Source organism: Plectropomus leopardus, chromosome 2 (genome assembly GCF_008729295.1).
Source record: "Plectropomus leopardus isolate mb chromosome 2, YSFRI_Pleo_2.0, whole genome shotgun sequence".
In the NCBI taxonomy this organism is placed as follows: Eukaryota; Metazoa; Chordata; class Actinopteri; order Perciformes; family Serranidae; genus Plectropomus; species Plectropomus leopardus.
Genome location: NC_056464.1, coordinates 16,527,434 through 16,555,169, shown reverse-complemented (window position 1 = coordinate 16,555,169; position 27,736 = coordinate 16,527,434). Strand labels below are relative to the sequence as shown.

At 39.5% G+C, this 27,736-nt stretch overlaps 1 protein-coding gene across 1 annotated transcript in view; it reads right to left on the bottom strand.

Moving 5' to 3' along the window:
- Positions 1-16,714: 16,714 nt before the first annotated feature.
- Positions 16,715-27,736, bottom strand: part of LOC121954209 (chemokine-like protein TAFA-1) — a 28,640-nt gene continuing 17,618 nt past the window's right edge. The window contains exons 3-4 of the mRNA XM_042501553.1: positions 25,822-25,946; positions 16,715-17,532 (exon numbers count right to left, since the gene is read on the bottom strand). Of these exons, the coding sequence (XP_042357487.1) occupies positions 17,515-17,532; positions 25,822-25,946 (143 nt within the window). The 3' untranslated portion in view covers positions 16,715-17,514. The remainder of the gene's footprint in view (positions 17,533-25,821; positions 25,947-27,736) is intronic.

Here is a 27,736-nt window from a genome sequence, read left to right as displayed (position 1 = left end):
CACTTCTCGGGGAAAATATGTGTACAGACTTACAGTATGTATCATCATGTCTGGTCACTACGGTTAATTATGTCCATCATTTTCTTGTGACCTCACCCTTATTTTTTCACCATTCTTGTCATCATTTTTAGCCTGTCAAAGCCAGCCCACGCTTCCTCTGCCTCTGTCACTGATGTCTGACAAGGCCATGGCAAAATTAGCTTAGCAAAAGACAAATATTTTTTTCAAATTGGTTGTATATCAGGTGAATGATAACTTTCTGCTTTCACCAACCATTCCTACATGTGTTGGGTTGAAATAGGCTTTCAAACTAATCAAACTGGAAATACATGGTTTGGTGATCTGGCACCAGTTTCAGTTTACTCCTAAAGCATCCACTTTCTGAATAAATTCTGACCGGAAACGGGCTATGTAATTGCAGAACCATTTTTCACTTTACATCTGCGGACGTTTCAATAGATGTGAATGAAGTGTAAGAGTTTCAAAGTGCGGTGGGATGCGTCTCTCTTTAAACACTTCCAACAGTTTGTTGAATGGTCATGGAGATAATTGACGAGGCTACATCAACTCTACAGCGGATGTTTTCTAGACTCAAATCTTGTAAACTGAACTCACAAGTTGTGTTTTGGCTTTGTGAAGCTACAACATTCATGTACTGATAACATTTTCTTTGGTAGCTCAGCTACTTAAATATGCAAAGACGTTTGTAGACACAGCTTTACAAGTGAGTGCACTTGGCACCATAAAATGCACCAAATGTATCTGAAACTCATCTACTTGTGTCGTGCACTGTTGCAAAGCTGTAGCTTAAAAAAATAACTTTGTCATATTTGCTGAAACTGTTTATAGTCACAAAATACTAAATGAAACAGATTATCTGTGGACAAAAAAAAATCATATTTCTCTGCCTGCTCTTTTGCCCTGTAGTCCTTCTATGCCAATCGTACATGTGAACTGTTGTCAAACTGCCAAATTAGGCAGCGCTGATCAAATATGCAAGAATCTGTTACTTCATTGCCTAATTCGTGCCTCAAATGTTTTCTGAATAATGTATCAGTGTACTGTAAAAAGTTGCTTGGGAAATAGTACCTAGTACCTAAGACCACCCACAATCTGGACCAACTGTCTCATTTTACAGTTAAACAGTACGCTAAAATGTGTTTCTGACAACATTTGTGGTGAGAAGTGGACAATGCAGAAACAGAACCTTGATGCATATTTGATCTGCACTGGCTAATTTGACAGTTTGACATTAGTTTACAGCAATGATTAAATGGATTGATTGCTGGGTTAGAGACTTCTTGCCTCTGATTGGCTGCATTTGAGCACCAAAGCAGATTTTAACAATTACATTGGAAGAAGAAGAAGGAAGACAAGTAGTGGGTATTTTTCACAGATTATCAGATTATCCTGTACTTCTTTTAGAATATGGTGACAGTTTCAGCAATGATGACACAATGTCATTTTCATAAAAGTTACTTTTCCTTTAATCAGGTGAAGTTATGGGATTTTTAAATGAGAATCAGTCAGTGGTTGGGTTAAATTACAATGAAGTCATCCCGTTTCTGTATTTCTTACATGTACATGTATATGTATATATATAATATATATATATATATATGTGTACATATGTTTAGCTACAGTAAATCTATTTTAGATTCTAGACTATTAATTGAGGATTTATGTTTCTCTCTTTTAGCAATATATATAATGAATATGTTTTATGGCTTGACCTAAGTGCCTGTTTTTTTTACAGTAGTGACATGGCACTAGTCTTTGTCTTTGTACTCAAAATATATTTAAGTTAAATGCCAGATTTTTCCAACAGTGGCCTGTTACATGACTGTCTTTTTCATTTTGTATATTTTGTAGTGATTTTCTGAATAAGTTGTATCTTTACAATTCGGTAAGCACACTTAGCTGCACTCTCTCGATTACAGAAAGCTTTTATTCAACCTTGATGAATGTCGTTTCTATAAATACCCATGAATATGCAATTACGACGCATTGTAGGCATGTCTCAGCACATACATGACATCCGTTATATGAAATGGATAAAGAGCTGGTGTTGCCGTGCATATCGCTCTCTGCTTATGACATCTTAATTAGCTGCATCTGCACTGGATCACCGCAGTAAGTGTGTGTGACAAACTCCCCAAGTCAGTGGAGTCTGCAGGGACTTGTTTCTAATGGCTGTTGACTATTTCTCATTCTGTGGCTGGTCTCACTGCAGTCCTTGGAGGTTTGGTTCCCCCACGTGCTCACTCTCAGGTCAGGCCGTGACCTTGTCAAGCCTACACACCTGGGAGATTAAACAGAGGGAGGGCCGGTAACAATGGGAATGCTCTGGCTCCTGGGAGAGAGTGTTATCATGTGTTTGGTCTTCATAAGTGTGCCTGTGTGTATATATGCATATGTGTGCAAATGGATAATTGGTTTTATTGCAGCTGCATTCATGTCTGTGTGTACCTGTATCCTGTGGCATGTGTATGACAGATCCACCTTAGCCCCCATTATACTTTGCATGAATTATGGACGCAACTCAGAGGGCTTTTACAACATAAGACACCCTCTTTACCCGCACAGACGTGTAATAGATGTTGTGTGTAAAGGAAGGACCAACATAAAAAGAATCATTAAAAAAGCAATCAAAATGTATCAGTAATATCACCTGTAAAATACAAAACTCTAGACATTCATGTATGTGAAAAAAGTATGGCAAATCAGTAAAACGTTCTCAGCCTTGATGTCTTAACACATAATTCAGAGTATGCTGCTGAGTTTATTTTATAACAGGCAATTTTCTAATGTAGGCTGAGAATGCAGTCAGACAGTGAAAGACAGGAATATGATGTACTGACGTTAAGTGACAACAGACCTGTCATTCTAGGTGCCATTCTTTTTCACAAATTCTGATTTAATACCTCTCTGTTATCAAAACTTTTTTTGTTTATTATTCATTCCAAATATGTGAAAACGAATGCATTAGAGCAGGGTGTGCACAAAAATACAGAACAAATTGTGTCCAGCATTGACTCAGTACAGCACAGTGCATTTTATTTTTAAATGTTGGACCATCTGGTACATCCTAGGTGATGAGAACTGTACCGCTGGTTTTAGGGACAATTTGTTTTCATTCTGGTTGCACGTAAAACAGAGTTTCTCAAAGATATTTTAGAAAATGCGAGAGGCAAGACTCAAACTTGTGATTTCTTTGAGTATAAAGTCTGGAGCTGCTTCATGGACAGTGAATGAGAGCCTTATTTTGTGTACCCACAGACTGTTTTTTTAAATACCCAAATAAGCTCTATTATATTGTAGAAAAGGAGCCATACACTCTCAGTGTCATCAAGAACATCTTTCACAGGTCATTTTCTATGGAGCAGCTCCACACTTTATATCCTATGACATTACAAATGTGAGTTTTAGCACCCCAGTGTTTTGATTTGGAGTTGTTGACGATTATTTTTTTATTATTTTTTTGTCTTAGACTAAAGGAATAACATCTATGTTGTTTGAAAATGGGCATGATTCTCCTTTAAATATCTGCTAAAAAAAAGCAGTATATGCTAAATTTAAGGCAAATTACTTTTGAAGAGTACTGACACTGTCTGCTAGCTACCAAAATGAGTTCCTTAGACTAAACATAGACTCAGCCAGTGGGACTAAGTCGTTTACTGCTACCTTAGCTGTTTCACCCATAATCATTTCTACAGTATCATCCTCAAGAATATGGTGGATGCATTTAATCATGTATTACATGTTTCTGTAGCTGCTTGTGTATACCTTCTGTGCACATGTGGGCACAATAACATCTGTACACACATGCTGCAAATGGGTTTAACTCCCCAGCAGCTATCTGTGATGTTTGTGATGGACATCTCTCTGGCAGAGGCGTTGAAGCTCAAAATCATCATATGCTTCTTGAAGATAGAATTTAATATGAAGCAGGGGGATTGCATCATATATATACCGATGTTTCTGTTATTATGTCTACCCTCTGGAGGGATGAGCACAATAACTAACAATATATACACCTCCCGTCCAACTTACCTGCCCAAATATAGGGCAAATCAATTTGAATTCACTGGAGGAATAAAATACTGTTTGCTTGCTGCTACTCAGTTTTTCATTCAGCATCACCTGGAGAGAGCAGGAGGTGAACTGTGTCACATTACAATGACAGCATAGACAGGGCATACCCTTATTTTATAAACCTTAATCTCCATGCTTGTGGATGTCCTATGAAATTTGACCTTTTGAGCCACAGGGAAGGCTCTTTATGTCCCCGAAAGGGGGATTGCACCACCCATTGTTCAATCCGGTGGCGCTTTGATTAAATCCCTGTCCTCATCTTTTACTCTTTTACTGCTCTGATACATCACACAATGTTCTCAGCTTCTTATAGGTTCACATTGTGTCCGAAATGTAGATTGGTTTAACCTTCACCTCTGTAAGAGAATATCCTTGTAAACACGTGTCTATTTATAATGGTGTTCAGTTATTCAGTGATAACAATAATGTAACGTTGATATTGATTAACTTCACATTAACGTCTGTGACTATGTCACAAGGCCATCTATCCAAAGTCTTCTTTAATCTGATCGCTTGATGTGGATCGCAAGTGGATTTTTGTTCCTCCCTTAGCCCCCACTTTTCATGTTTTATTAATGTCATATGCTGTCGAACTGGGCTCTCCTAACTGACTTACCAAGTCATCCCTTTCCTTGTCACAAATCAAATTAGCCCAGGCTGTGATTAATCATCAGGCGGAGCACCCAGTGAAAGGGGGCTGGCACCTTATTAATTTCCTTAATTACATCTTGTATTAGGTTTCAGAATCGTCCCGTCTAATTATGCCGCCTTTGACTCCCAACTCTTTCAACCTGGCTACACAAATTATTTGTGCAACTAGGGGTATTTAAATGGATTTCATTTAATGTAGGTGAGTATGATTAATGTAATAAAGAGGGGGTCGGTTCAGGTGGAAGGTTTTCAGTCCTTTTATTTGCTGCACGTCAAGGACAGGCTCATTTATACTCCCTTCATGGAAAAAAATAAATGTGTCAGTTGTAAACCACACTTATGTGTTTCCTTTATGATAATATAGATGTGGCCACTAGAGTGCAGAGTCAAAAATTTATGACAACCACGTCGAGATAACGTACCTCTCAACAGACGCAGCGTTTTATCAGTTTTTTTTCTGTGAAGCCATTAGATATATCACAACATGTGGATGGAGATTTTTTTTTTCAATTTATCACCTTTTCATTGTTTTTTGCCATTTTCTTTTTAAATGTCTTTGGCACACCACCCTCACGATCTGCAGTGGCACTGCTTTCATTTGTCCATTCATTTGTTCATTTGTTATGTTAGTGTCTCCATATAGTGACAAAATGTCATGTTGCATACCACGGCATACTCAGAGGGTGTAATTTCATTGTCCCCCATATGTACCATGAGTAACAGCAATATATTGCTATTTAGCATGCAGTAAAACAAATATCTGACTGCTGCAGCACAGAACTGAGCTTCCGGGTAGCGAAAAATTATGAATCAGCCAAATGATCAACACTTTTCATATGAGCTTGTGGATAGGCTCGCAGAGCTTTGCTGCCACTGTCATTATTTGTGTTTAGAAGGCAATTCTGGAGGTGCTGAAATGAAAAAGAGAGATTATGTGGCTGAGTGCACACACCCTGCCTATGAATCATAGCAGAAGGACTGTGCTGTTTAATCGATGACACAGTCCAGGCATTCATTTACTAAGTTGTTCATTTGGGGAGCGGGTTTAAATAGTTTCGCTCTGAGCAGTTCTGGAAAATGCACTGCAAGTGTTATGTGAAATGAGAGCAGTGGCAGGGGACATCCCTGTTTCGGCCTGCAGTTTGCTGTATCTGGGGAGCACAGTTTCACTCTAGTTGAACCTTTCACATTAAAGCTTTGCCATACTGAAAATTAGGCACACAGAACTGCTTTTATGTGTTCTAGATGGATTCAGTGAAGCATAGTTGTTGCTGCTGGAAGTACATTTTATATGATCATGATGCCAACTTTAAAAGGCAACTCCTAGCTTTAATGTCAGGGTTCATTTGAGGGAGCAGCCAGAGTTGAAAGGTGCTCCCTACTGACCATCACTCGCTCATAATAACATGGGACACAATATGGCAAAATATGAAAGTGTAGCATAGTGTTTTTGACTCATACTTAGTGAATGCAGCTTTGGTGACTAAACAAATAAAATGAACTTTACAACTTAGCAAAACAACATTATGTTGAACACAAGGCTGAACGCATAGAGCAAGCGCCTCTGCTTTTTATGTATCATTCTTCCTCGATATAGCATTCTGAAATAATGTATTGATATTGGCAGGTGAAAAATGAGACCGTTATATAATAAATATAATAATAGTATTATATATATAATATAATATAATGTAATTTCGCTAATATAATATATAATAATATAATACTATATATATATAATGTATCATAATAATAATATTATATTTATATTATTATTATGATACATTATATATATATAGTATTATATTATTATATATTATATTAGCGAAATTACATGTTGGTGACCTTTATTAGAATATAACTTTTTCGTGTTTACTGAAACTATCTCTATATTCACATGGCACTAAATTAGACAAATAATCTGTGAAAAAATCATACTCCTCTGTAGAGCTGGGCAATATATAAAAGTTTTCTTATCGGCACATATCGATAAAAATATACCCTGATACCGATATGCTCCAATATGTCTGTGGAAGGCTAATATCGGCTGATAATATTGTTTGACGGATACAGCAGTCGGGCTCTAATATAAATGTACAGTATAAATATATAGTATCGAAATAGGAGACTATATATATATATATATGTTATATTGTAGATGCAATAATTGTGTTTTTTTTTTCTGATTTTGAGAAATATGCAACGCACTAACAGACAACAGCTGCCTAGTTTGACAGTTGATTGCAGTTCACAAGCAGTGACTGACATGATTCACAGCTGTGTTACAGACTCCTCGACTCTATAATTGGTTGTTTTCAGTGCGCAGTTACCAACTGTAGCTTTAATATACAGTAAGTGGAGATGGTGTACGCTGACTGCCTCAGTGTTGTATAAAAAAAAAACAAAACTTGCCTTTACATTTCAGTGCCTCTGTTGAGTTTGTCAGTTTGCATTATCACAGCTTCGTGTCACTCACAGGTTTTATGTACACACAGTCCTATTTGTCTTCTAACAGCTGTCTGCTGGAGAAGGTAGGGTGGTTAACATTGTCACAGCCAACAGAAAAGCTAATAAAGAAAAAAATCTAATGCTTCATAAGTTACCTGATTGCCTCTGATGGCAGCTTTACAGAACTATAGTATATTTTGAAGAAGCTTCTCCAGCAATGTAAAGTGTCGTGGGTGAGTGAAACAGTTGTGACTGTGAAAGTCGTGCAAGTACACTTGGAATATGAAACTATTTGAGAAAATAATGAGAAGTGGACTGCATCTATCCAGAGGGCTGCCAACTATTTCTCCCTAATAGATCCATGAGGGACAAAGAGTAAACGGGGCACTCCATGTTTAGTATTCTGGATGTTTTGCATAGATTCTTATGCATCCATATGCTCAGAGATACAATTTGAATAGGCATCATTGCCATTCTAAATTGGTGATAACCATTTTTTTTTCTACAGCAGTCATGTGTTATGTTAAAACTATGACTATAATGGTTTGTCATGTTATGGTGCAATTTCAAACTGTACTTCTATTTGATATCAAACAGAACACAATGCTTATGCGCCGTCAACCTCTACTTTATTGTTCATGTAGACTAATTCAGATTTATTTTATCCCTGTAAACATATAGTTAGAAGGATCAGGTTATGTATAGAGCTGCTGCAATATAATGAAATGCAGCCCTGTCTCCTAGACATTACGTTTATATACAACTTATCTGTAACAGCAGATACATTTTACAGGAAATGTAATGCCTAGCAAATTACGATTTCTATTAACATAATGTGGGAATGTTGCTAATTAAGTTATCTGCTGGCAAGTTGCAAAAATGTTGAGACTGGTTGTATCAGCAAAATCTTCACTGAAAAGATATTTGAGTTGTTTTCCGCTTAAGTTGGCAATTTTACAAAGCATAAGTACAGTAACTTCAGCCGAAGTGCATTTGTTGCCTGAACCTAAGATAAAAGTCTTCAGAGACTGTTATTACATTTTCAATTAAAAAGTCACCAAAATCGCGATCTTTTTCTAATGTTATCAAAGTGCTTTCGTTGCCTAAAAGTAAGACAGGAAGTATGGATCTGAACCTGAAGTTCTAGTGCCAAGATCCTGCATCTTATATGTCTGCCATCCTCCCCAGCCACCTCCTTATGAAGTCTGTGCAGTACATGAATATAGTGTTTTGTTACCTGAAAGATAGAAGATAATTAAGGAAGTGATTTAGTAACATGCAAATATAATTTCTAGGAGACGGGGATGTTGAATGACATGGGTACTTCACAGTCCTTTGGACAGCATTGTGATACATAGCAGCCAGTTCTTATAAAGCCATAGAACAGGACTATTTGTATGGTCTGTCTGTGCAAGTTGCACTCATAAATGTGGCCTATGGAGTGAAATGCATTGTGCTGATGGCTTAGGCAGTAGTATCTCACTTCCAATGTGGATCAATGGTCATCGCCTTGAGACACAGACACCATTTTATTTGGGATGATAGCTCAGGGATAAACAAGGTGGGAAAGGTAATACAAAATAGAAATACCCTGGACAGTCATGCCCCTGCACTGTCATGGGAATGACATCTAAATTGATTTCTGCACCATTCTCATGTTAACATTATATTCTAGCAGCAAGGTTTGCTATACTGGCTACTTAGATAATGGAAGGTGTTCTGCCCTTTTGTCTGCTTCTGTGTCTGGATGCTTGTTGCTAGGTTATGGTGATTTGCTAAACAGCGTAGGCTGTCTGTGAGTTATACATGCATTTAGGGCCTGGATAGGACATTATGGTAATTCACATTAAATTGTGGTTTGATAGCCTCAACTAGACTTGCAAAACAACTACAGGTCACATACAAATCTCTCTATAGCTTATGCGAGGAAACGCCTGCTTGTGTTCTTGGCATCCTATGGAGTGCAAGCATGGCACTTAGATTTCACCTGCCTAAGTGAAATGATAGTGTTGAATCTAAATGAGGCATGCTTGTCCCTCCAGGGTAACTCTGTCTGCTCCTGGTCCAAAGACTGTGTCCTTCACTATCCCTGCTTGCCCTTGTGCCTCTCATTTGCATAGCAGGGAACGAAGCAGCTCATTGGCTGAGGGTTGAATTGGGAAAAGCGGGTCCATCCTGCACCCATTAAACAATCACCTTTACCATTAACTCAGACTAAATACACTACAGAGAGCTGTTTTTAAACAGTAAACCAATATGCCATTAATTAATTTCTACATAGATAAAGCAAAAATATACGCAGATAGTGAATTAAACAATGTGCAGTGTAGAGTTGGGTTGACCAGTTTGATATGCAAACTGGCTGAACCAGCTTTTGGTGTTATGACACATGCTGGGAAATTAAAAAGTAGCGTATATAAATTATACCTGATGCCATCACAACTAAATCCCGCTTATATTGTATTAGTAATAAGCAATATGAAAACGCAGATAATAAAGAATTATGGTTATCAAAGGACTCATGGAGACACAAGTGTCTGACAGGCTGTGTACAGTATACTGCTGAAACCCAGGCCAGTGTCAGCAACATGAAGGAAATCAAATGTCAGCAGAGGTGGGAGCGGGGACAGTGACACACGCCGTGGTTGTTTAGTTGAAAGTTTATGTGTTTTTTGAGGTGACGAGAGGAGACACAGCATTAAGTTTCCCAAGATAACTGCAACTGCGCCAGTTTGGCAACATGATGAAAGAGGTATCCTAACTGGCTGCAAGTGCTGTCTGGAGCTGAATTCATTGCAGGCAATGTTACTATTTATTCTTGTCGCTTGCTTGGAAATCACCTTAAAGGCATGGGGAACAGCTGATTAATAAAGTTGAAATTAGGAATTATCTGTATGATACCTACTCAATTCACCGCAAAATCTTAAAAAAGGTGGATGTTGGGTGGAGGGTGATTGCTGGGGAGATAAAAGTTTTTGGTAAGCTAAATCATCGTCACTAATACTTGCTGATGGCTATATTGTATGCCATTTCTAGGCAATGCGACATTTTCAGTTTTGAAAGTGAGTCTGCATTTCAAGGAAGATGGCAAGCAAGTTACTCACCCATCTCACGTTTTCACCAGATCTCAAGCGCACAGCTGATAGCTATGTGGGTTGTTTATATTATGAAAGAGAGGTGCATATTTAGTGGATTCAGTGTGGATAGAGAGCTCAGATGTCGCACCATACCACACAATGTAAATCGCTTGTTAGTAAAATTTGGTATACTGCTCTGGAAGAGTGTTTGGCTTATTATCAAACTGGTTTGAACGTTTTTACACTAGCCTAACACTAGTACATTGTAGGTCACTGCTGAAATCCATTTTCAGATTCAATGTACCGGCTGCATTATAGTAAATCTGGAAGCTTTTATTGCAAAGGAAATTGAGAGGGGAGCTCCAACACCACATACTGTATGTTTAGCAGCTAGTTATTGTGTCATTATAAATTATCCTTGTTGATGTCTCTCAGCCCTTTTAAGGGGTATCATTTAATTTTTTCAAATCAGTTTACCAAATTAACAATTTTAAACAATATTTTGATATTAAACAGTGTCAGTTTCTCTGTTCTGGATATTATGTACTGTATTCATTATTTTTCTGAGGAATGTGACATCTTCAATTATGTAAATCTGGGGTTTTCTATGAATTATTGTGGTATGGTTTAATGCTTGTTGCTTTGTGATATACTCAGTGACAAAGCATGGTGATTCAGTTTCAAAGGCAACAGAATGAAAAGGACTTTCAGTGAGAAGTCCTTGAGCGGTGAGGGGTAGACGAGACAGAGCTGGGTAATGAATGAACACAGACATTCATCTTAACAGTTTTTGTGTGGTAAAAGGCGGTGAGTTTAAATTCATTTAATGTTGGAGAATTATGTGAGCTGAATCATGTCTTTTTTTCTTTATTTTGTAAGTTGGTCAGAGAGTCTCAACAACGTAAACTGGCAATCATGTCGGGGTCATAGGAGTTACATGAAATAAAATGTAAACTGTTGCGACAAAATCTGTTTTATACGGTTAGGATATGACTTGAGTTTGTTACTAAACAACACTACTGGTTGAAAATGTACTCGCATGTCAGAATAAAATCTATCGAAGCGCAGGTATCTTAACAGAGCAAAAGAGTGAAAGAGATATTGCATGAACCCAGTGACATGGCAGAACTTTCAGTCAGTGTGTAGGCAAGACAAGCGCTCTAGTTTTCCTTTCCATCGTCCAAACTTTAGATAAGTTCACTGCGTGATACTGTGTGTGTGGGCAGGTTTGGACTGACGGTAGAGTGCTTTGTCTCTGGCAGGCAGCCTGAAGGCCAGGCTGCTGTTGTGAACTCACTATACAAACATGGACAGACAACATGAGATTTCATCTTGACCTCCCCTAAAAAAAGACAGTACAATCTGTCCCTGGTTATTCTTATACTTGAGCATGTCACAAAGGTACTAATACACTAATGGGAGAAAAAAAACATATTAATGTCCAAATTAAAATGATTTATGCAGCAAAACAATTGAAATATGTATACACAGTGACCAGAAAAGAATACCAAGGCTAACACTGTGATGTAATACAAGGCAATAAAAGGACACAGAAGTGTTTTTATTGTGTTGAATTACAGTGCACTGTGCCTCCTGGCTAGTCAGTACATGTAGAGAAAAAAACATATGCACTTCTGGATTTTCACTTATAAAATGGAACATTTTCTACAAGTAAATGCTTTTGAAGCATGCAGAGTATTCTGTGTGTCCTTGTCCTGTTGTGTGAGTCCCATTTTGAAGACAGCAGACTGCTCACACCTTTTGTGGTGACCAGAGAGACTTCCATATCCTCTGTGTGCCATGATGAAAAGTTATGAAACCAAATGAGTGAAAGTGAGTGTTTCTGTATATTTCTGTAATATATGAAATGTAAAGTTGGAGGGTGGAATAAGAATAGATTTATATGACTTGAAAAATACACAGCATCCCTGCATAGACCTACTACCATCTGTCTTAGTACAATGTACACAATGTACAATGTATTAATAGCTCCTTTTCTCTGTAGTATCCAGCTCTCATTCATTTAATCACAAGTGGCAAACAATGAGTTTGTTGATGTCAGTCCAGCTGTGTGGGGACACTGCTATAAAAATGCGCTCTGTTTAACAAAGATGTGTTAAGTTTGAAATCAGGGAATCAGGTCTGTGATGACATTGCTGTTCCTGGTGGCGGCCAGTTGTTGCACTTTGGGTTGAAACATTAGGGGGAGATAAGGTGAGGAAAATGGTAAAGGAGCAGAGATATAAATTGTCATTATGGCAGCTGCTGACAAATGTAGACTGGCAAGTCATTTCGCTGACAAGAGCATTGGTGGTTGGCGGTCATAGCGCAGTGTCATAGGGCTGTGACAGTGATGTATTGTGTACCCATCAGTGTGTGTTCATTAGTTACAAACAATGGCGTTGCAGCAGAGTAGTGGTGTGTTGTTTGCTGTGTAGTTGCAGTTATTAGAGGAAGGGTAACGATATTCTCCTCTGTATCAACTTAATGTTTACAATAGTCTCGTGTCCACCAAGCAGTCTGGTGCTACACATAAGAACGGTTAACGATGATAACAGCACAATGATATTGGCACGTTAACAATATATTGATTTCGATTTTGGTAGTGTTTATCAGCCAATTGTTATATATCGGCTTATCGGATATTGACAAAATCCAATAAAGTGTGTCCCTAGTAAAAAGTAGTTGATGGTACCAATAGAACTGCTCCATTTCGTCCCCTTTTTTCATCATCCCTCTGCTGAGGGTACCTGGCACACTGATCTGATACTAAAAGGTGGAGCTGGAAACACTGCAGTGCATTGATTTGTCAACAGAGATTTGAAACTCTTGCCAGTTCGGTGAACTATAATTGCTGCGGCTATGGTGGCAAGTTCACATACATTAGCAAGCTATAAATAAAAAATTAAAGGACATTTTGCTGCTTTTTCATCTTTACTAGTTAACAGCAACTAATGTCTGAGAAAAAAAAAAAAAATTACTTCAGCGGGCTCCTCAAAAACTACTGCCAGCAGCTACTGGCAACTTTTAAGGTGGAATGTTTTTTTGCATATTACTCATTGCATTTGTTGACGTGAATCAATTAAAACACTCTTTAAATGTCAGTATGAAAAGTGACAATTCCATTTTCTATCTTGGCTCTCCTGCATGACAGAGGCTTAAGTGATGATTGGATCGTCAAGCGCTTAAAAAATGTAAATTTATTTCAACCTGTTTATGTGAGCTGTGAAAATAATAATTCTGTTTTCTCATTTGGAAAAAAACAAAAAGGCAGAGATTTGTTGCTGCACTACAGCCCTGCTCTACTCCAGTCTTATGTTTTTGTTCTGAAAATGTTGCCCTGTTCTGTGGACGATCAGTGAGGTATTTGTTCAACCTATAGAGTATTCGCTGCAGCCCCTCACATGTGAATGACATATATATATATATATTTTTATATATATATATATATATATATAATTTGTATGGGTATACTCTTATTTTATTGTAGGGCTGTGCACAACGTTTTACTTCGCTTGTTGTTCATTGTCTGTGAAAATTTGTCAGGCGATGTTTAATGGCTCAGTGTTGGATGTTAGCCACTGCTGCTGTGTTAGCTTGTGTTAAGCAGGCAGACGTTGACCTGGCTGCTCAGATTGCGGCTCGGAGACAGTCCTTCAGTGCTGCGTCTAACCTGTGTAACATCAACAGCAGGAACAAAAAGTTTGGTGATTTTTTTTTCACATGTTAACTTTGAATTTATGTTTTAATAGGCTGATTAAAGCCGGTTGTTGGCCAATTTACATTAACATTATAAAGTGAGATCTTTTTGTGCATACTCAAGTCATTTAATGTGAGTACTCAAATATGGAAAATACTTAAAATGCTCATCCCTAGCGCAGACATTGTCGGTGAAGGGGACATGCAACAAGTTACTCTGCTACTATCATCTGGTAACAACTCTGCCTGCATGATAAAAGTACCGTCTGCTGAGGAAATGCAAAAGATATACAGCTGTGTACAATACATGTCAGGTTACAGGAGGGTTGGTGGAAACATGGCTTAATCATTTACTCGCTTGTTAGTTTTTTAGCTGTATCTGTGTATGATGACATGTAGTTTTCCCCTTTATTATGTCCAGTGATTAAAATGATTAATCAAGATTGTAGTCTGAAATAAGCCTGATATCATTACTTTTTATGGCAAATGGGCATCTGGTAATATAATGTCACCGAGACTGAGTTTTAACGTAATGATGATTTTGAGATGCTCTTACTTGTCCAGCTCCAGTGGATGTTAATTGTAAAGGCGACATTCGCAGTGAGTCATGCCCATAATGACTATAATTATAGACCGCAAAAGCCCCCACAGGTAAGGAGTCTGCCCTTTCCACAAATTATAGGTTGCTATGCAAAATAATTAAAGAATATGGATGTGATAAAGTGCACAGGAAGTGGTGTCAAAGAGGAGTAGAGGCTCCCACTAAAAGCTCCTAAAAGCATTTAACTTGTATGTGGGGCAAAAGTTTGTGTTTTACTTGAGATACCCTTGGAAGTTACTAATGCAAGTTTTATAAACAACACAGTCCGGCGTCTTCTGCACACGTCTTGGCTGTATGAAAAAGGTTGTCCTTGCTGTCAGGCGTTGATTAGCCGTCCAGCGTGATGTGGACATGGCTGTCTCTGTGTCTCGGTGGGAGGTCGGCAGGATTTGATGGATGTCTCTCTTCGGAGATTGCACAGCACCGTGGAGGGGGAGGAGGACCCAGCCCCTGTTATCTATTCATGCTGTGTTCCTTTATGCTCTGCCTAAAATGGAGCAGGACCTCCCTCCACAGCACGACTCCATCATTTCTGGATAGAGCTAAGGAGTGCATAAAAGAGAATAAGAAAAAGCACCTCTTCCATTTCTGATCCCCAAGCACCTTTTAAGCAAAAATCCACTTAGAACTTGCATAAGTAGAGAGGGAGAAATCCCTTGATTTTCTACACAAGCACTGAATTTGAGGATAATCTTCACAGTACGCTGTTGCGGGACGCCTGTCTCACTGAGTCTGGGTACTCTCTCTATAAATACACACCAAAGCATGGTAAAACAGACAAATGCACACACTCACATGCATCCATTTCCACCAGCAAAAAAAGCACCCAGAGACATTTTTGTACACAAACACAAACACACACACACGCGCGCACACAAACACATTCCCTGACTCATTTTCTTTTGCACAAGCTCAATAAGACTGCAGGACAGTGAATCCTATTAGGTATGAGGAAACAAAGACGGGAACGGCTCATTGAGGAGGAAAAAACACGCTCTCGCTCCCTCTCCCTTTGCATATTCCTTCATGATTCTGGCAAGACCGCTGGGAGATTGATGCATCTGTCTTTTTCATACCTTCTGTGACTGCTCAGCGAGGTGCCGGGGCTCCATGAAACTAGCCAAATTCCTAAATGATGAATGTACGCTAGTGCGTCCACTGGGAGAAGAAACGAATCTCATATCAGCCGAGAGAGAGGGTTGATATTGAAAATCATCTGGAATTTTGCCTGCCCTGATATTGGAAATCTTTATTCTAATTGCGGGAATGAATTGAATGCGCTGTTCTGATAAATCCTCTGTGCCACAAAGGGAATTGTATAAATGAAGCACCACAGATTCGTCTGTGTTTACTGCGTGTGTGTGTGTGTGTGTGTGTGTCATCTGCCCGTAAGTCATTTTCACACTCGCCTCGCGCTGTTGTTGATTGCTTGTTTACTCAAGCAAAAACTCTGTTCACAATGTTAACATATCATATAAATGAAACTCTGACAAGATCTTCCACCCACATATTACAACATATCAAATTGCCAAAAGAAGAATATTTCTCAAAGTATCAGTTACCATATGAAGGAATGGGAGACAGCATATCAGTATAGAAAACCATTTTTATTTCTCATAAGGCTGTCTTGTAATGTACTTATATCTACTGGGGGATAACTGTATGTTTCTCCATTGTGACTAATACTTTCTCACTGTCATTTTGAATAAATCATCCCTCTCTGGTGTGTGAGAGAGAGATCTACACGACAAACACAGTCAAGCAGTCGCCCATGACCACTTTCCACAGCAGAAATAGACACTAACTGTCCGATTATAGTCCGACTTTTTCCCACTGCTGCTTTATCTCCCTACTGCCCGAAGCTCAGGGGTTTTTGTTAGTGCTGCTTTCTTTTGTGAGGCAGTTCTATACAGTGTTTTCCTCAACTTTACAGAAACTACAAGCATTTTCTGGCTTTACCAAGGACATTGCTGAATGACGACAGTGACCAATACTTATTTTTATGACTCAGTTGTGGCTTTTTCCAAAGCAAGCATTTACTGCAAAGCAGTCCTATACACACACTGTATTGGGACACCAGCCTCTGGATGAACTGTACTTATATTCAGTGATCAATATCCCACAATGGTGCTCCAGCCCCTAATAGAGTCTTAAATATATTTTTCAGCTTCTTGGATCTGTCTTCTTATATGTGATGTATTTATATATGTATATATACACAAATTATCTAACATACAAAGAAAAGGAGTGCTCATGAATTTACATCGGGCATGCCCACGAATAAAAGTCAAAATGTCCGTCATGAAGGATGAAGGTGAGGCCCTGAGGACTCCCAACCCTCACAAAGATCCTTCATTAAGTCATTGGAGGGTGCTCGTGGTCCCCGTCACTGAAAATCCAGTGTTTAAGAACCTCCGTGATGTCACAGCCGGGCCGTCCTACTGGGAGTAGCGAGTCAAATACAAATTCCGTCCACACAGAAATAAAAGGTTATCAAGTTAATTTCCCTCCTTTTGCCCTCAGCTCTGTGGATCCCGTGTTCAGGTCCATGTAAGCTCCTAAATTGGTTTACCGTCAGGCAGGGCGAATGTCTTCAAATAATGTTTTAACAACCTCTAAATAACCCCTAAGCTCTTTTTTCAGTTTTTCAGGGTGAGACAGAGTGAGGGAAACAGAGACAGAGTAGGTCGGAAACTGGCCACAGTTGTGTGGAAGAGGAGAGTCACCAACATGGGGCTCATTGATCAAACAGGGGATTAGTCTGGTTTCAAATCCTTGGCACCACGCGAGCAAAGCTGTTTTATCTGGGTGGATATCCTTTCTGTGGTCCCAGGTAATCCAGTCAGTAGCCGTGGATGTAATAGTTTTAGTCCGTTCGGTGGGAAGAGAAAGGGTAGATGAAGGGAAGAGCCTGGCACGCGGCCCTGCAATGGGAGCTCTCTGTTAGGTCCTGGGATGAATCTGCAACACAGAGGAGGAAGAGGAGAGGAGAGAAAACACACATACACTTAGATAGAACAAAGGCATACAAGTGTGCGAGGATTAGACCCAGAGGAATTGCTCCGTTCGCGTTTCAAAAACAAGGGGGAGTCTTTTGAACTGTGGAGGCTTTGTATAGCCCCGTCTCACCTCCCAGTTCCCGCTGCTACAAAAAACAGACAGCTTATACGAGTGGAAGCAGCACCGAAAATGGAGGTGTGTTTGGCATTTTTAGGTATACTGGGATATATCTGGAAAACTATTTGTACAATATATCCCTGGTGTGTTTCCATGCTGTGTTTCTCTGATTCATAAATTGATATTTTTGACTTCATCTCAGACCATTTTAGCCACATCCCTAACACCCCCAGCTTGCCCATTCACCCCCTTTAGTTTGCACCTTCATACCAAGCCAGCCAATCACAGCTAAGGATTTTCCTCCAACCTGATAAAATGACTTTGGCTTTGCTAAATGGGATCAGGGCTCCTGCTGTGGAGTCTGAGCTGTCTCTCTGTGACTCTGGTTCAGGGACTCTTATTCATCCTCAGTTGCAGACCTGGACACATTTCAATGGTACATTGTGCAACCTTGAGACTGCTATTGAATGTCCTGCTTTTCAGCATCCTGCTCAACCTGAAGCTCAATAAAAACTGTGTGCATGAAGTCTACAACAGTACGTTTCTTGCCCTATTATGCCGTCTATGCAGCAAAAGCATGTAAATGTTTTCCAGAATATTTTCTTTAGCCCACTTTCATCATATTTTCCACTTACTTTACTGCTTTAAGATGCAGTAACGAAATCTGAGTTCCCTGCATGCTGTGGGGCCAATTAGAAATCCCATAATCCTGTTCAACTAAGAAATACAGCCATGACATTTCCAGCAGGCTTGGCAGGTGGTAGCCAGGTGTGTGGATTTGATTGTGGAGGTTGATGCTTTGGGACTATGTGAGCTGTAACACAAAGAGAATCTCAGATGCTCCAAAATGTTGGACATGCTGGAAAGAGAGCCAAATAAGTTTATTGATCATGTTCTATGGGTAGCATCATGTGTGCACCTGTATGTATTGTGTGTTATTTTGAGATTATGCTTCAAAGAACAGTCAGTGAAGCAGGAGACTCTTGGGCATTATAATTTGGGTTTAATTTAGCGTAACGCATAATGCAGTGTAGTTTTTTTGTTGGTAGACGGTTTGATTTGAAAAAATCATTTGTGCACTACAGAAGTCTCACTTTTAGCAAGTCATTTAAGTGGTAGACTGGTTTCTCTGCCAATGGGATGCACTTGTCTCATGGGATTTTAATTAAAATCACCTAATGTAAATAACAAAAAAAATCATCATCACCTCATCTCATTTCTAGCTCTGCATTTTCAGCTTAATCAACGCGTGTACTGTAAGTTTTCAGTTTTTTTGTTCGTGAGCAGGGCTGTAAGTATCACAAAAACCTACTAATGGATTTAAAGACTTGATGTCTTTGTTAAGGAGTTAAGTTTGGTCATAGGCAAGGAACAAAGCACAGAAAAGACATGAGTCCAGCTGCAGATCTAGAACGCAGATGCATAAAACTGTAGATTCACGACTAAAACTAACTTTGTCTACACACAAAGTTAGAAATGTATACATATTCTTTCATCAGATTTGCTGTGAGTATGCCTGATTCTGTTTTATAAATCTCAGTGATTGTGGGCTGGGTGCACATGCACAAGCCTCATGGCCGCACCCACAGTGCGACATAAATGAATGAGGAAATTCCCTTAAACATCAATTTGCATGTCAACACTTGTGCCTGCTCCTCCATTTATTAAACCTGTCAATGAGAAAAAACAGTAGAGAAGTGCAATATCACTGTTGCGTCGGAGAGGTTCTCCCCAGCGTTGCCAGAGCAGCTGTCATTATGCACAGCTGTGACAATTTGTAGTGTCTGTATCATTAATCACATTTCTGCAAATCATCATCATGGTCGAATCTCAATCATTATTAATAAATGTCAAAAGGATGATCAGTGATTCATTCACAGCGCTCGTGTTGAAACTGACTTTATAAAGTGCCTCATAAGATAAAATTAATCATAAACAGGGAGACAAATATAAATAAAAATAATCATGAAATCCATCCCATAAATAATTCAAAATCAACTTAATAAATGTGGCTTTGATTGGCATTTTACAAAATGCTGTGTAGCCTGCAAAAACACATTCAGTAAACTGAGCAATCAACCTGAAAATAATGTTATCCATCTTTCAACTTATATTCAATCTCCTTCTCATCATATCACCAGCAGCTATCCCAGATAAAACCATGTGTACGCACATTCTTCTTTTATTCGTTAATGCGTTGAAAAAGCGCACACATAGTTTTTGTTTATACACATCCTTTATTCATCTTGCCCCTGGTGTGGCTCCAGGAATTTTAGCATTTCCACTATTTTCACATGAACTTCTGCACTCATTTAAATAAAAAAAATGTCCTCTTACTGCCCTTTCTCATGTATTTTGAAGAAGATGCAGATTAATAAGTCTTTAACGTTTCCTTAATTATAATAAAAGGGCACAATTCAACACGTTTTCGTACCAACTCATCCAATAACGCTGCTTTGTCAGTGGCCCTACACGTCTAAATATGACCCTCTAGGTATCCTCCTGCTTTTTACATACATTGTATCTTTTCAATATCCACTTCCTTTTTCACAGAAATGTACAGTTTCTGCTCATTACACACATACTGTCAAAATAAATTTCCAAAATAGGTAAAACGCTTTTTTTAGGCTGTATTTCTTTAGATTTAGGCAACAAAAGCACGCGGTTAGGTTTTAGAGAAAAAAACACCACTGTTTGGTTTAAAATTTGCACAGGAAATGAACAGGGGGTTACAGATTTATTTATTTATTTTTTCATCTTCCAGGTTTATTTACACAATATATGGCCCACTCAGTATGACCAGTAGTGTTTTTCCCGCTGTCCCTGCCCACGAGTTCTCACTCAGCTCATAGACTGTGATGACGTCACAAATTTTAAAATAGTTTCTTTTGGCACGATGCAAGTTTTACAAAAATTAAACCTCATGGATCATAAATTCAGAATAGTTCCAGGTGTCCTTTCAACAGTTTTACAAATGTCTCTTTTACACTGGTTGTCTTTGGTCAAACCGCTTTTCGGGTTGCATGAGATTTTTGCAGCAATACTGCAAGTGGCCACTGGGGGGAAAAAATGGAAGCAGGGCTGACCAGTGTTCCTGGGGGCTTGGTTGCCCGCTGCCTCTAAAATAGATGCGCCTGCAGCACAGCATACCAGTGAGAAAGGTGCCTCTCTCCTGGTGTCTAACGCCAACATCACTGGCAAAGCGGCAGTATTTGATGAGTTGGGAGTGAAAACAGGCTGTACACTTAAAGTATTACACAGCGCTTGCAAAGGAATGTGCTGAATAATTTCTAGGTCTATCATGTTTGAGAATACGGGAGCTAGAAACATCAATAGAAACAAGTGGAACCCCATTGGCAGCTTTCATTCAAAGAAAAACCTTTTTTTAAGACAGACTGATTTAAAACAGATGTCAGAATGAGCTGTCTGTCAGCCGCATGTTAAGGAAACCCTTAGTAGCACAGACGTACTCCCTTGATGTCTGCATCATGCCTATTTAGTTAGTTTTACCACAGCTGCTCCCCTGCGTGCTCTAAATGGCTTCAGAGTGTCAGATTCTTTCTGTACAGATTTGGTCCCTTTTTCCCAATGATCCTTAAACACAGCGATCCTGCGGGCTCATCTGTCCGGCATTTGCATCTGTGTCATCTACTGTACGGCGACGTATCAAAATGTTATAGCAGAGAATGACCTCTGTCAGAACAAGAGCAGTAACAGGTTACACATTACGGCTCGCTCTCTATCTCAGAAACAATCCACCAGAGGTTTGTTAGTGGGAGAAGAGGGGTTGTATGCAAATGCTGTCATTTCAACCCACATTCGTGTGTGTGTGTGTGTGTGTGTGTGCGTGTGTGACTAAAAGTGTCCTCTGTTCTTTTTTGTCCTTTGTCTCTTCAAATGAACAGTGCAGCAGGTAGTGGCGGATTGCTCAAGGATTTCCTGCCTATCCCATCCTTGCTGGCAACTAAGCCGTCTGCATTCTAATTTTCTGGCTGCATTAAATTGCAATTTACTCAGTCTTCAGTTAGTAAAAGGAGCCAAGGACAATTGCCTTAGCAAAAGAATTTAGTGCAAACACAGCCTACCCTTTCCCCCCTTTCTTGTTTAGTGCTGAACAAATCAATCATGCCAGCTGAGAAACCTCTTCAAACAGCACTAAACAGCACCCTCTAAAAACAGAAGACTCCAGACAACAAAATACATCAAGATCCATTTAATGTGACATTGACAATGGAAAAAGAGAATGGGTATAAACTAATCAGTAGCACTGCTCCTCCCCCTAAACCAAAATGTCAGTAGGGCCATTTTTAGCATCTCTGTCTGCATCTCTTAATTTCATACTTTAAAAAAAAAGTATGTTATTGTTCACCTCAAACGACACACTGTTTACAATTTGTGTATAATTTAAAGTGAACCATCATGATGACATTATACAGGACTGAAGGAGGAGGAGGAGAGGTGTTGTCAAGCACAGTGATGGAACAGATGATTTCTCGGTGAACTGTATGTAGCACGGCCGCTCGGAGTTCATTTTTGATCAACTGCAGAGTGCCGTCTCCCGATGTGACAAATTATAGATGGTGATGCGTCTGCTGGCAGGTCACTTTTGCTCTGAAACTGTCTCACAGATGGGCTACATCCTGTCACAGTGTGTTACTTTGTTTGAAAAAGTGCCCCTCTGCTCCTTTTAATAGGGGACATGTGGGTCTCTGAACAGCAAGTATATCATGTCCAACTAGTTGAACGGGACACACACTGCAAAGTGTGAGAGATGCCGGTGAGTTCGATGCTCAGCACTCACTAATTTGAACAATTACATACTCCAAAATAGAAATGCTGTGGCCTTATACAATTAAAACAACTGCTGTACATGAGTTGCAGTATGAAACGGTGGGAAAAAAAAGCCATTAAAATTCATTAAAAGCCTGATGAAGGTTGTATTACGTATGTATGCCTTGATGACAAATTCATATCCAATCTAGCACACTAACGGCGAGGTTATTAAATGAACATAATTCTTCTCGCTATCATGAAAAGCAGGGGAGAAGAACGAATGGGAGAAGAGATGTTTTCATTACTGCCCCGCTCATTCTGCCTGTATAATTGTTCGGAGGGAGCAGAAATGGATTGATCTATTCAGTGAGCGGAGCGGGTAATGCAGATCTATGGTGGGCGAGTGTTTTTTGGAAGATGCTCCCCGAGTCTCGCTCTCACTGTGACTTCCACAAACAAAAGGGCCTGCCTTGTCTGCTGCTACAGAACAGGCAATGAAGGGTTCCCTCTCTGAAAGACATAAAGAAAGAAAAAGAAGAAACATGGGCGTCAGGCACTGGTTTTGCTTTGGCTTCTTACTATTCATGCCAATTTTTATTTTTATTTTTTTTAATTTATTATGAGAGGTGGAGATAAAGTCTTTTTGCTGGTGAACATGTGTGCATGTGCCTAATTGTGCTTCACTGACACTTTTCAGAGCAAATGAAAAACCTGCAGGTGAAATAAAAATGGCTAAGAATAAAAAAAAAAAATAGCAAAAAAACAAAAACAATGCTGTGTTGTGGGCTTGCTGGTTTGTGACAGCACAAATACAAATGAGGCAATTTGGCCTGAGAGGCAGGTGAATGAGGAATGTTGATTAAAAAAGAGAGCAGAGTGCAGGATAAAAAGGCCTTTTATGTAGCCTGTGGGCTATGCTGTGTGCTGATAGCTGCTTCAACAAGACCCTCAGAGGAAGGGATCAGGATATCAAGTGGCCTCTGATAAGAAGCCACACAACGAAAAAGAGAAGAGGCCTGCCCGGGGGTCTCGCACACACATGTGTGAAGGTACACAAACACAGTCATATCAAACACATCAGACACGTGCGTTCATACACAAACACACACACAGAGGAGCAAGTAGCATGTCACAGATTAGCGACTAATGGGATTGGCAGACCAGTGTAAGGCACTGTAATCAAGCCCACACAGTGGCTGATAGCAAAAACAGGACATGGAACAAAGGAGGCAATGAATGGAAGTGTGACTGATCCTGCCATTACACTCTTCACAGAAAGCAGGGCTCTGCTAAGGGGTGGACCTGGCTCTGTGTGTGTGTTTCTGCGGTACTCCACGAGCAGGCTGCTACAGCACATGCATGTTTACCCATCGACGTACCGTTTGTATGAAAATTCCTACTTTTTATTTATGCGCGTGCTGCCTGCGCCGGGTGATAAATATTTACAGTGGGTGGTGGTGCGTTGAGTATTTGTGTCACGCCTGCCTAATCATGCACAGCATGTAAACACACACTTGATTATTTTGCACAGAGTATTTGGGTTAATGAGATATCATTGAACATGAGTTGGTCCCACTTCTAAAGGCCTGACACTCAAGTGCAGTAAAGTGATGCGTGTGAGAGAGAGAGAGAGACGGGAAAACAAAAACAAAGAACAGCTTGAGAAAAAGACTAACCTTTACAGAAGCAAGAATGCAGCTCAATTTCTGTTGACCCATCCTCTGCATTTTGCTTCCGGAAGCTAAAAAGGGGAGTATGGCTGGGTGTTCTGCAAAGAGAGGGTCAAGAAAAAAGGACACGTGTGTATTGGGTAGAAAAGCAGCTTCCGGCCTGACCTTTTGGCCCTCTTCTCTTAAAGTTTAGATAAGACCAAAGCCATTTTACTCATAGATACGTATTAAAGCTCCTCCTCTATTTGTGCGCAGAAATGTACAGTCTTGATTAATATATCGTAAGAAGAGATTATCTGTTATATGAAGACAATTTTTACTTATTTCAAATTGTGCAAAGGACTGAATTGAGAATTAGAGATGCATTCTTTAGAGTGAACCAAGTACCGCACCTTACCTTGGCAGGATGGAGAGACCCCATTCGATCAACTTCTTTCTGTAATTTTGGGCCAGTGGTGGCTGTGAAGGGTCCAGTGAAAGCTTTATGTCTATCTGCTGACATATAAATCTGCAGAACAACCTTGGGAAGCCCCGTGTGGTCTAACCTTCACTGGCTGTTCCCTCATTGCCTACCATCACATTAGTCTCTGCTTCTATTCAAAGTCATTGTCACCAAGCACTAAGAGAAGGCAGGAGGTTTGCTGATCGCGAGCAGGTGTGGAGGGGGGCGAGTCAATTAAATGAATACAAATCGGGTGATCAACCTGTCACAGAGTGCTGGACCGCTGGCTTCGAGGACTTAACTCCCTTCATTATTTTTGCATGCGGCATTCGGAGTCAGTTTACAGAGCCGAAAGGCGGTGGAGGAGCAGAGTGGCAGTTAACTTTATCTCTGAGAGGAGTGTGGCCTGAGGCAGAGCCCACCTGTTTGTTTACTGCCTGCTTTATGTTTGTTCTTTACTACTATGGGCCCTTAGATTAGGTTGCTTACACTGAACAGAGTCCACCTTGTTATACAGAGGGCACTGATATGTTTTGTAAGAATTCTCTATACACTGTGACACATCCTTTTAACCTGCAGGTTTGACCATGTGCATGTTTGATCGTTGAATGGCAGAGGATGAATTAAAAATTAAGCAGGCAGAGAAGCTTTGTTAAAGCATTTAATCAAAGTAATTGAACACAATGTTGTGTTATTTTTAGTGATTTCATGTCCAAGAAGAAAAGCTGAATAGCAAAGTGAAATCTGTCTGACATCTGGGCACACGCTGTGTGAAAATGTGTGCTGCTGTGCACATGTGCATATGTGTGTGTATGCCTGGGTTATGGCTGCACAATTCATCAAATTATTATCGAAATGCATTATGGCCAAGTGCAATATCCAAGTCGCAGGAGCTGAAATATTTCGATAAAGGTAAAATATGTTATAACATACCATTATAAATGAAGCACTGTGGTGCTACAGAGATGCCCCGGCCTACAAAACACATTCCAGGCGTAAGGGAATGTGCTTGTTTGGTACAGACCCCAGCAAAAATCACATCATTGTTAATTTTTTTTTTTTTGTAATTGTCAGAATAATTTCAATATGATTTTTTTTTTTGCATACTGTGCAGTGCTGGGGTTAAACGCACATGTACAATACATACAGAACAGGCATACTGTATACATGTATTGCACATGTACGTGTGCATCTGTGCATTCGAGTGTAGGTCTGTTCATGCAGGCATAAGTGTGCGTGAGGTCTCACTCTTGTAGTCTTGATTTTGTTCCCAGAGGAGCACATCCATCCAGAGTTGTCAGGCAGAGTCTTGCACTCTTCTCCCTCCAGACACGGTTCCATCTCACACCACCATTTCCCAATTACAATGGACGCTGGGGAAGGTGAGCACAGACACACAACAAAGCAGGTTAGTTTATCACACAGACATATGTGTAGACACACTCTCAATTTCAAAATCAGATGTATTGGCCAAGTATGTGAGCACATGTAAGGACATTTACTCTGGTTTATTGTTGTTCTCTGTGTACACACAATAAAGACACAGCTGAAAACAAGGACAGCAAAGCTGTTACTATCATAAACGTTGACCACTTGATAAAAATACAACTATACACGCAAACAGTATGTATAAATATAGAAACATGTACTGTATATACATATACAAGCAACACAATGAAGTTGCCTAGCGGTTTATATACTTGAGGTAGATGAATTTGAAAGTGTAGTGTGCATGTCAACTATAAAAAATGATGGTGTTGTTTTATGTATGTACACACATATTCCAATACAAATACTGATAGTAGTAACAAAATAACCAAAGGCAAAGTATTTGTTAAAAATGAACTTTAATTAATATTAATAATTGTATTTATGTAGTACTTTTAAAAACACATAAAGAACTTTACATAGGGGATAAAATACAAACATACAAATACAAGTATACATACCTAATTTACGAAGATATGGAGATTATTTTTAAGGCTGTTTAAAGTTTAGTAGCTATAGCCACACAAGAGCAGTCAACAATGGATTTAAAGATATAATATGCAGAATTTTCTTCAAAAACAATGTTAAGGCTTGTGAAATTCCTCTCAGGAATCACTCATAACCCACTTGAAGTGTGTGTGGTTGTGTATTTATCTGCAGAGACTCTGTTCTCTGCCTGTTTTTCTGATCTTACTCTTATTTTCTGTTTCCAGAATATTTATGAGCATGTGCCCCCACATCGCTCAGGTCAGGTCGAGGCTCTATAAAAGGGGAGCGACTATGTGCCAGACTGTAAGCAGGTGGCATCTCAGAGACACAGCGCCAAAAAAAAAGGAAAATAAAAGCCAAATAAGAGTGAATCTGTGGTTGGCTTTTACTGTCACTTTTGCTGGCAGGCCTGTTTACAAACAGTGACCGACAATCCTGCATAGTATACCTTTAAAAAAGAAAAAAAAAACAGGAAACAGATAAAAGGTGTTGATCAGAGTAGCTGATTGCTATGAAAAGGTGCCCAACAACATTGCTGTATATGCAGGGTCCAGGCCAGGTAAGGCTGTGTAAGTAATAAGTGAATTTAAAATCAAGTCTGTGTTTTTACTGGCAGCCAAAGAATGGAGGCAAGAATCAGGGAGATGTAACAGCCTAGCTGCTGCTAATGAGCATTGAAAGTAAGATAAACAATAATAAAGCACAATTAAAAACATAAAGAGTAACCAGAGTTTAAAATGTAGGCGGAATCATCACAAAAATGTTGAACACATACCGTAAGCCTCCTACGCAAATATATTTTGTGTACATATTTTACAAGTGCACACTTGTATATGTGCACACATACACAAAAAAAAATCCTCTCGCGCTATATTATGAGCAACTCCAGAGGAACACCGAGTGGAGTCTCTAAATGGATGTTTTTCCTCCTTCTTCGGCCTCAGAGCAATTGTACCGTTGCTGCATGGGTACTTTTTGCTGTCGACAATAATGTCTTATACCAACAGAAATTAATCATTATTTTGTTTTGATATAGCTACATTGCATGTAGGGGAGCAATCTCATTTTTAATCAAAACTAATTGCCTCTCATTAACATCGACTAAATTCTTCCTCCAGCTATCTGACAAAAACAAATATGTTCTCATCTTCTCGTCAAGATCTCCCTCCCTCCTTTCCTCTCTCTC